This window comes from Arachis ipaensis, chromosome B3, assembly GCF_059453495.1.
Source record: "Arachis ipaensis isolate K30076 ecotype BB chromosome B3, ASM5945349v1, whole genome shotgun sequence".
In the NCBI taxonomy this organism is placed as follows: domain Eukaryota; kingdom Viridiplantae; phylum Streptophyta; class Magnoliopsida; order Fabales; family Fabaceae; genus Arachis; species Arachis ipaensis.
In genome coordinates, this window is record NC_142438.1 from 5912388 (window position 1) to 5922912 (window position 10525).

Here is a 10525-nt window from a genome sequence, read left to right on the forward strand (position 1 = left end):
AATGAATACAGTGACATTTAAGTAACTCTTGGAAGAGTGTATGAGGCCAAAACTGCTGCAGGTGAGTGTAATAATGTCATCCAAATCCGGCATTGCAATTTGTGTGTGAATTCAAAGTGTCATGGTGCAGTTGGTGGTGATGGCGCAGTATTATTAGAGTGGTATTAGGGGCAGGCAATAAAGTCATTTCACCTCGTATTCATTCCCATTTGGGTCTATTCACCTTTGCTTCTAAATTTAGGATTAGCTCTGTTTTTTTTATTTCTTTATCCTTGTTTGTTCTTTCCCAAAATTGGAGGGGTGTTATGGTAAAACCACATGAGCCAAATAAAATAAGAAAAAACACATTACCAAATCTGATAGCTGGGATTTATGGCTGTGTTCACTTCTGATTGGGAGCAGCAAAATGGAATGCCATTTTATTATATAATCCTTTTGCACCCCTTTCTCTTGAACCTTCTTCCCAAGACCCATCTCATCTATCTATCTCTCTATCCCCACCATCACCATTCACCACCAAACCCACTTCCAAGGATAAACCCAATAACATCAAATTCCTCTCTTTTTATTATTTGTAATTTTTATTAACAAAAGAAAACAAGTGAAGCTATTGAGGTAGGTTTTTCTATTGTTATATACTTATATACTTCGGTCCAAATAAAAAAAAAAGCATTTACTGTTTCTATGTTCATTAGTTTATGTTCAGATGTTGCTTTTGTTGCAACTTTGCAATTGGTCTTGTCTCAGTGAAACTAAGTGGATTGATTCACTTTCAGGAACAGGAACATAGGAACCGGTTGCCGTTAGTTTCCATGACTTTTTGATGCTTATGTGATTCAAACCACACAACTTATCTTTTCATTACTTCCATTCCTTCACACCCCTCTTTTTTTTTTTTTTTTTTATATTCAATTTTCCTGTTCCTTTTTTGTATTTTTTTGGTTTCTCCATGTTCCCTTGCTTGATCTCTTGCTGATTTTGAGGCACCATACTTCACAATTCATAGTTCTAACTTCTAAGTAACTCTCTCAAGTTAGTATCTATCTATATAAGATATTTTTAGTTTCCTTTATTACCCCTTGGATCTCTAGAATTCTCTTTCTTCTTATAAGAAAAAGAAATGTTTTATTTTATTTATTTTATTTTGGCCTTGTTTTATTTATTTGTTGCTCTGATGAACAGGAATTGGGCTGAAAGCGAGAATTGTGAGAAGTTTTGTGTGATCTGAGGAGTTGGGTGTGAAGAAAATCATCAAAAGATTCAAGCTTTGAAGCTGAAAAATGGAGTCAGATCTTCACCGGCACCCTCCCATGTTCCTGGATCACCACCACCACCACCACCACCACCACCATCACCAGCAGATGAACACCACCACCACCAACAACAACAGCAATTCTTCGGGGCTAACGAGGTTCCGATCGGCACCAAGTTCGTATTTTTCTAGCATCATTGACAAGGAATTCTACGAAAGCATCTTCAACAAACCTTCAAGCCCAGAAACTGAGAAAATCCTCGCACGCTTCATGAATAGCCTTGCAAATGATGAACCTGAAGATGATTCATTACTTGGAGTAGCAGCTGCTACTACTACTACTAATAATAATAATAATAATAAAAATCTGTCACCGCCACAACAAGTAGTTCAGCAAATCTCGCAAGTGAAGGAAGAAGAGATTAGTATTAATACCATTAATACCAATAATACCCTTCAGCCTCAGCCTTTGCCTTCTTCAATGAATAATGAATCATTGGTGCAGCAACCACAGCAGCAGATGAATAGTATGAGTAACAATAATTATGGATCTTTGAGTGGTAATAATCCTCCAACTCAGAGTTTTTATCAAAGTTCAGGAAGACCACCTTTGCCGAATCAGATGAAAACTGGTCGTGGAAATGCTTCTAATCTTATTAGGCATGGTAGTTCACCTGCTGGATTCTTTTCAAACCTGAACATTGAAGGTATGTACTGCAACAATTTTAACTTTTTTCTTATTTTCATTAATAAAAAATAAAACTTTCCTTTTTGGGTATAGTATGTGGGGTGTTGGTATGTCTAATTTTTTTCCCCTCCCATCTTTTTTGGAGACCAAAATTTTCTTCTCTGTTTGTTTATCCTTTCTAATTTCCCATAAAGGGAAAAAAGATTATGAAATTACTCGAATAGAATTATCTCTAATAATTAAAAAAAAATCTTGTGAAGTTGAATTGTCTTTGTAAATAATCCTAATTGGAGACAATTAGTCTAAATCAAATCAGATTGGATTAATAAGGGTCAAAGTAAAACTACCCAAAAGTGAAATTCTGTTATAGACACATTTTTGTTGTTAGAGCAAGTGAAAAACATAATTATTGTCGTCTTAGACTTTTGTGTATCTTTGTTTTGTGCTAGTTTTAGACTTGATCTTTTTTGCATAATCTTTTACTTTGTCACTTAAAAATATCCAATGATAATGACACTGAACAATCCTAATTTGTTTTTATTTTTATTTTTTCAGGCTATGCTGCTTTAAGAGGCATGGGAACTATGGGAGCTGCTGCTAGCAACACTAGTGAGGATGCAAATTTTTCTCCGGTGGCGAGGTTGAAGAATCCACCAACCTTTTCATCCTCTGGACTAATGACTCCAATAGCTGAAATCAGGAGCACATCCAATACAATAAACAATCCAGAGAGTGCTGAAGCCTTTGCAGAAAGCCAGAGCAGCGATTTTATGTCAGGTTTAACCGTTGGTTCTTGGGACGATTCTTCTTCTTCGATGATGTCCGACAACATTGCTGGTCGGAAAAGGTTCAGAGACGAAGATGTGAAACCATTTGCCGGGGCGAATGTGGCCGACACTCAGGTTAAGGTACAGTACTTTTATAGCTATGTTAATGTTGGTATATAGGTTACAAACTTGGCTCTCAAGTTAGCTTACATAATGAGACAATTTTAATATGTAATTTTCACTTGATGACTTGTAAAATAGTTTTACATTGTGGCAATGCAAATTCAAGGACACATGATGATTTGTTGTAAAATTCTTTCGTTGTATCGATCAGACCGAAGCAGGCCAGGCTCCTGGTGCTCCATTGGCTCACCAGTTGAGTATGCCAAACACATCATCGGAAATAGCAGCCATTGAGAAGTTTCTCCAGTGCTCGGATTCTGTCGTGTGCAAGATTCGTGCCAAGCGGGGCTGTGCTACTCATCCAAGAAGCATTGCAGAGAGGGTAGAACTCACATCCCACTATTTGAACTCATTTTTTAAAAGTTTTAGATGCCAAATTGGATAGTTCTATGCATAGATACTTCAATTTTGTTCAATTTCTTTCATGACTTGGAAAGCAGCAAAGAAATGATGTTGTCTTGTATGTGAATTACCATTCTCAGGTTAGAAGAACTAAAATTAGTGAGAGAATGAGGAAACTACAGGATCTCGTCCCTAACATGGACAAGGTAAGATATTTGACTTATTGCACGCACGTGCATTGTGGAGGCCATAACTGATCAATGTTCTGTTCTCTTTTCTCTTTTCAGCAAACAAACACAGCAGACATGTTGGACTTGGCTGTTGATTACATCAAAGAACTTCAAAACCAAGTTGAGGTACTAACTCCCACATAAACAAATCAATTATCCCTTTACGTTACACTATGTTTATGTTTATGGACTATAATTATAAGTAGAATCAACTTGGAATAAGTATAAGAAATTGAACTCATTAACTTAATATGTTGTATTACTAGTGAAATTGTGTGATTAATAGAGAAACATTGCACATTTTATAGTTAATAATTGTTCATGTGTGTGTGTGTATAGACTCTTTCGGACAGTCAAGCCAAGTGTACGTGTGCACACAAGAAGCAGCAATAACGAGAAGAGAAGAGAAGAGAAGAGAAGAGAAGAGAAGAGGGAAGGGATAGTGAGATATGAGATATGTGAGAGACACAATCTCTGTACAGATTTGTAATAATTTGGCCTAAACAACATCATCATAAGAGAGCATCTTTCTCTCTTATTACTACTAAGAGTTCACATTTGAGGCTCCAAATTTTATGACCATGATGATGATAATGCCACATAAGCAAAATCCAAAGGGAAATTTGTGTTTACATGCATGATGATGCATCTTCATTATCGTGGGACCAATGAATGCAGGAACGTCAAGATCGGGTGTTCATTGGCATTGGCATGGCAAGCATGCATGCATGCATGGGGGGACCAACTTCGCATCACATGACATGGTTTCAATTTCTTGGTTCATCATACACTTACTTAGCTTGTTGTAATGAGAGAGGTTTTTTATTTTCTTATTTGTTTTTCTTTTCTAAGGAGAAAAAATATATAGATTGCCCTCCCTTTTCTATAATATGTTTGAATCTAGGTTGACATATTTTAGATTATTATTATTATTATTATAACTTAGTTTAATGTAATAAATATGGTTTAGTCTGTTTCGACATGTTTGATAGATTTATGTTATGTATGTATGTTCCAAGATGTTAATTAACCTTAGGAGAGTGTAAAAAACAAGAGGGTTATTTTTCCATCAAGTGTTGAAGGAATTAAAAAGGTTATTAAATTCAAATTTTAAATTACGTAAGGATTAAAGCTTAATTATATCTTGTCTTTTCCAATTTAATGGATTGGTAAGAAGTTGGTCACCTGTAAGCCAATATCAAAGCATTTTTTTTTCTTTTCATTATGTTTGGTTTTTTTATTGAATCTTCTAATCTAACAAGTCAAAAATTAATCCCTCTGGAATTCGAGTTTTCTACAGTTGCCATGATATAATAAGATTATGCATGCACTTTTAGAGAGTTAAAAAATAGATAAATAAGATTATGCATGCATGCACTTTTGAGAGAGTAAAAAAATAGATAAATAAATAAATAAATAAATTCTAGTTGTGTTGAAGGCATCATACTAACTCGGACATTTTTATTTTAGGAGAAATTTTAAAGAGTTAAAATATGATCAATTTAAAGGTCGATAAAAAAAAAATCTGAGCTGGATAATATAAGACAATACATCTTAAAATATAAATATTTTATATATTTTTCACAATATAGCTAGGCAATCAAGTAATTTCAATAACCAAATCCTAACCAAGCTAGATTAGCGTATTTTCTTTTTAACATCGTCGTCGTCTTCTTTTTCTTCTTTAACAATAGTCGTCGTTTTCAACAACTTCAAGCTGTTGTTGCTTTTTCAACATCTTCTCTTGTTTGATTTCTTTTTTTTGTTTGTTTTTCTTTTTATCTTCTTTTACTATCATCATCATCGATGTCTTTTTAATTTTCTTCATCTCTTAGAGTATAGAATTTTGATGTACAACACATAAATTTTAATACATAATATGAATTTTTAAAAAATTACATACTTACAACATTGACTATTAACTAATAAAATATGTCCAACAAAACACAACAAATTTTTGAAAGACCACAATTAACTTATTTAACCAACAAAATATATTTGCAGCAAAAATTTGTGATATGTATAAAAATTTCTATACTATGTCAATAAATTTCTGTGCCATCCAACAAAAATTATTATGCTAAAAAAGCGCGAAAAAAAGTAATAACACATGCGCGTATTTATTTTGTTAAATTTATACCAATTTAATTAAACTTAGACTACAAAAACACTTACATGTATAGTATTTCTGTATCCTTAATTACAATCTAGGTGTACATACACATCTTTAATATAAGTAGTGAATGATAGGTACTTGTCTCAACCGTTTAAAATTCAAAATAAAAAAAAAAGTTATTATTCCACGAAAAGCAGATATAAAACTAAAAGCGAATGAGTTTTTTCTACTTTTGGAAGTTTTTTTTTTTTTTTTTGTCATACAATTTACACACATATTCATACTCACATACATTCTCTATTTAACGATTCATTCACGATTTTTGGTAAAATTTAAACCCAAATACAATATATTTCTCGTTTAAAATTTAAGAGACTAACAGTTTTTAATATCTTTTGTTATTATTTGAGCAGTATAAATATTAAATTGTCTTTAACAAATAAATTTTATTAATTTATGTGTATAAATTTTAAAAATATTAGTACAAATTATATTATTTTATGTGTACAAATTTTGATCAATATAGATATAAATTATATGTTTTTTATATATAAATATCTTTAAATATAAATATAAATTACTGTTAGCCAAATACTGATCTAAAATAATAATATTTGTTGATTATATATCATTGTTGTTTGTCATCTAAATAAACCCTAAACTGCTAAGGAGTTATAACTCAAATGATATTCACTTAGAGGTTGCAGATTCGAATCTTTCTCTATACTATAAAAAAAAAAAAAAAAAAAAAAAAAAAAAAAAAAACCCGAGCTGCGAAGTTAATCTACTTTTGAAGATAGGAAAGGTCATATGGAATTATGGATAATAGAGAGTTGGAGGGTAATGAATGAGTCACTATTCCTAATAGCTAATGGGCCAAATATGGTGGGTCCAAATCCATTTAAGTGAAGGCCATGTCACATATGATGTCACAATGGCAAAGTCCTTGCTATCTTACCAAGCCAACAAATAAAAATATAAACAAAAAGGGACAAAGTTTTCCCTAAACGTTAAGTAACTCAGTATGGATTACTTTGTGAAGGTACAAATTAAAGGCATGGCCTTAGTTGGAAAAATAATGTCACTACTCACTACTCACTATTGCATCCATAAAATGGTGATGGCTAGAATGCCTAAAAAATAATGTCTAAATTACTAAGAAGAATTAAAATTTAATATTTAATTTAAAAAATATAAAAATAAAATTTATTATAAAAGATAATTAAATATTAATTCATAGACATCATAAAATTCATCCCATAAAATATGATTGACACTTCAATTCACACCAGCCACTATCACATGCATTCACATACCTATGATGCTAATAGAAGGTGCATACTATAGAAAAAAGAAAAAATAGTAAAGAGATATATATCATTTTTATAAATAGTTTGATAACTTTAAAAAAAGTATGTCATTTTATTTTTATTAATTTTTTAAAATAAATTATACATACTATTTTTTTTTTTTTTACACAAACACTTCTCCATCGTAAAATAATTAGTAAAGTAAAGAAACTACAACAAAACAATGAAAGTTAGTGAACCTCACGGGGTTCATTCAGTGGGGACCTTCCTAAATAGCTATAACCTATGTTACTATTCTGTCTTTTTCTATGCTCAGGATTCTGATGCAGAGATTTTCTGTTCCCTTCAACAAATAATAATAATAATAATAATAATAATAATAATAATAATAAATTATTTCTCGCGTACCCATGTGTTTTGCATTACTAATAATAATAATAATAATAATAATAATAAAAAAAATTATTTCTCTCATACCCGTGTGTTTTGCATTAATTGTTTAGATAAATGTTACATTATTATCTAATCTAATGTTTATATTTATAAAACTCTTGAAATAGTGCCTCAGACGGGTTGTACATTGTCTTGAAAGTCACAAACATATTCCTTACACGATAAATTAATAAATAGTATTATAGTTTAAATTATAGAAAAAATTTTGGAAGAGTTTTAAATATATGGAGAACACAAGTGTTTCAGTTGTTTTAACCATTGATTTAAATTATAAAAAATATATATAATATATATTAATTAAAATCAATAGTTAAAATAACTGAAACAGTGACATTTTTTAGTATATTTAAAATTTTTCCAAAAATTTGAAGTGTATAAAAAATACCAAGTGTTTCAATTGTTTTAACCGTTTATTTTAATTAATATATATTATATATATTTTTATAATTCAAATCAATGATTAAAATAACTAAAATATTAATGTTCTCGATACACTTAAAACTCTTTCTAAATTATATAAATAAATCCTTACAGTTATCAATAAGGTTGTTGACTTGTTGGAGTATCAAAATCAATTAATAAGGTTATGCATTTAGTCTACTTTTTCGGTCTCTACAGGAACTAAATGTAAATCAAGAGTGAGAATTAACAATTATTTCAACCCAAAGTACCCAAGCAAAAAGGCGTCTATATTAATATTATAAGATGTACTGTGAAAGTAATATTTATGGTGGCGGCTATATGCTATGCCTATAATATTGATGGGGATTAAAAGAAAAAGAAAATAAAGTTCCAAGGATATTGGGTCTAATAATACAAAGTTTATTAATAAATCTAAATACGGGACAGATTTTCTAAATCAAATAAGTTGATTAGAAGGTACTAATCATATGTGTTGCGCAATAACTAAAAGCCTAAAAGCAATTGGATATGAAAAGCTCCGTAGTAGCTAAATAATGGAGATGGAAAGTTGCTGAGATTCCTCCCATAAACCTGAGTCGCAGACTTTATAAATAATATAATATGCATGGACATATATATCCCTATATAACCCTTAGTGATATCCAAGGGTCATGCTAAACCCTCGGTAATAAAAAAGTACCCATCATAAACATCATTTCCACAAATTAAAATATATTTTGCAACTACATTTAATTTAAGTAATTGGCCAAAACATGATAAAATTCATAATCACTCTTTTTTTTTTTTTTTTTTTTTTACATTTTCCGTTTTTTGTAGTGGGTCACACTCAAGCTATATACATACATGATGGACAACGATAGATGGGCATTATAACATTTCGAGATAACATTTAAATTAAAGGGAAATTTTATGGTACTAATTACCAAAGTAAACATAGCATGAAGAATTAGATTAAACAATTGACACATTCAATTTTTTTCATTGAAAAGAATCTGCTTGAGTTGCTGCATGCACAAGGCGGGATTCGAACTTTCGACACTTGCTTAAGCGGACTAGTGAGCTAACCACTAGACCAACCTAACTTGATTTGTTACAAAGCTAATTATTAATTAATGTTCTCTTGAGCAATAACTATTTTTAGTATTGGGCTGAGAATTTGTCTGAATGACTAATAAGGACCGGATAACAATAGTTGATGATTTAATGATCCTTTTTTTAAATCTAGTTGAAAATGTCTTTTTTTTTTTTTTTGTTTCTCTCCAAAGACCAAACTCTCTCTCACCGTGATTATAAACTAAGAATGTTTACTGATTCTAATAGTTTTCATTTATTTTAATTATGGTGAATAAGTATAGAAGTTTATTTTTATTTATTTTAAGTTTTTAAAAAATGGTAATGTGTGCATGCGAATGTCTCTACTTATTTTGAAAGAATTTATTTTTCAGTTCATAATTTATTTTGTTTTGAAATTTTATTGATTTCTATGAATAGTTATTGATTGGATGAATTTAATTCAAATTTAAAATTTTATTAACTAAAAAAATATAATTTAAATTCAAAAAAAAATTAAACCAATATATTTTTACATTATATTACACATTTATTTAAATTTAAATTAATATAATTTTATTACGATTTAGATCGTATCGATTTATATAATTCATCCAAATTTTAGGTTTTAATAGTTTTATAATTAAAAATCATTAAATATTTATTATTTTCAACAAAATATATTAATTACCTTTTAAATAGACTAAAAATATACTACAAACACCCTTTTTTGTTGTTTTTTAGTTTGATCTCCTTTACAATGGGAACATAATAGGTATATGGCAAATCAATAATAATAATAATAACATGTATCTTGTTTAGGGTAAAAAAATATGATTTTGAGATACATGTATGTGTAATTTTTTTCACTATAAATGAAATAAATAATATTACATAGATTAATAAATATTTTTTAAATTATATATTCGATAAATAAAATATTTAATTTATTTATTTTAAAAAATCCAAAACATTAATCTAAGATATCATAATATAGTCCAAAACTTAATTAAGTATTACTAACAATCATAGCTATATTTTTTGTTTTTGGCAATCGTAAGTATAATTGTCTTTTTTTTTTTGGACAGGTATAATTGTCTATTTACTAATCACGGTGAGCGAAAGTTTTTGGTGTGTGGAAGGGGAAAAAAAGTCATTTTTAACTAGACTTTAAAAAAAAGGTCAATAAATTATCAACTATTTTTTTTTTGGGTATTATTATCAACTATTTTTAATGTTATCTAGCCCCCTATTAGTCATTCAAAAAAATTTTCCAACCCAATACCAAAAGCAGTTATTGCCCAAGAGTTACTCAAAACATGAATTATTAATAATTAGCTTTGTAATAAAGAAAATGAAATAAAACAGCATTTGTAAAAAAAAAAAAAAATTCCCATATGTCACTCTCCTCTTTAAACATGCATATTTCGCATGCTATGTTTATTTTGACTGTTAGTATCATAGAATTTTTCTTAAATTAATTTCAAATAAACTTTAAATTAGATGATTTGTTTCTTTAAAAAAAATTTATTATTTAAAAAATTTCTGAAACGAATTGATCCTTTTGTAAGGGGGTTAATTAATTTTTTAATAATTTTTTAGGATATAATTGTTTTATAATAAAATTTATTAAATTTTTTTGTTCAATACGAAAATTAAAAATTTATTGAAAGTAATAAATAAACCAATCTATATAACGAGAGATATTTTC

General features: G+C 29.3%; 1 protein-coding gene across 2 annotated transcripts; it reads left to right on the top strand.

The window, feature by feature from the left end:
* The first annotated feature begins 268 nt into the window (after window positions 1-268).
* Window positions 269-4444, top strand: LOC107629009 (transcription factor bHLH122). Of its 2 annotated transcripts, none has more exons than XM_016331676.3 (7): window positions 269-615; window positions 1183-1959; window positions 2496-2848; window positions 3042-3212; window positions 3373-3438; window positions 3520-3588; window positions 3802-4444. In XM_016331676.3, the coding sequence occupies exons 2-7, from the start codon at window positions 1281-1283 to the stop codon at window positions 3853-3855; spliced, it is 1392 nt and encodes a 463-aa protein (XP_016187162.1). In that variant the 5' UTR covers window positions 269-615; window positions 1183-1280; the 3' UTR covers window positions 3856-4444. The 2 variants fall into 2 exon arrangements, with proteins under 2 accessions (XP_016187162.1, XP_088365321.1); XM_088509195.1 differs by having other exon boundaries at window positions 613-1032.
* Window positions 4445-10525: the final 6081 nt, after the last annotated feature.

Excerpts from the sequence above, each read along its gene's own strand:
- LOC107629009 (XM_016331676.3), top strand. The coding sequence starts at position 1,281 with ATGGAGTCAGATCTTCACCGGCACCCTCCCATGTTCCTGGATCACCAC. Across the intron at positions 2,849-3,041 it reads TGGCCGACACTCAGGTTAAG|ACCGAAGCAGGCCAGGCTCC; the intron begins GTACAGTACTTT and ends TGTATCGATCAG. Across the intron at positions 3,439-3,519 it reads TCGTCCCTAACATGGACAAG|CAAACAAACACAGCAGACAT; the intron begins GTAAGATATTTG and ends TTCTCTTTTCAG.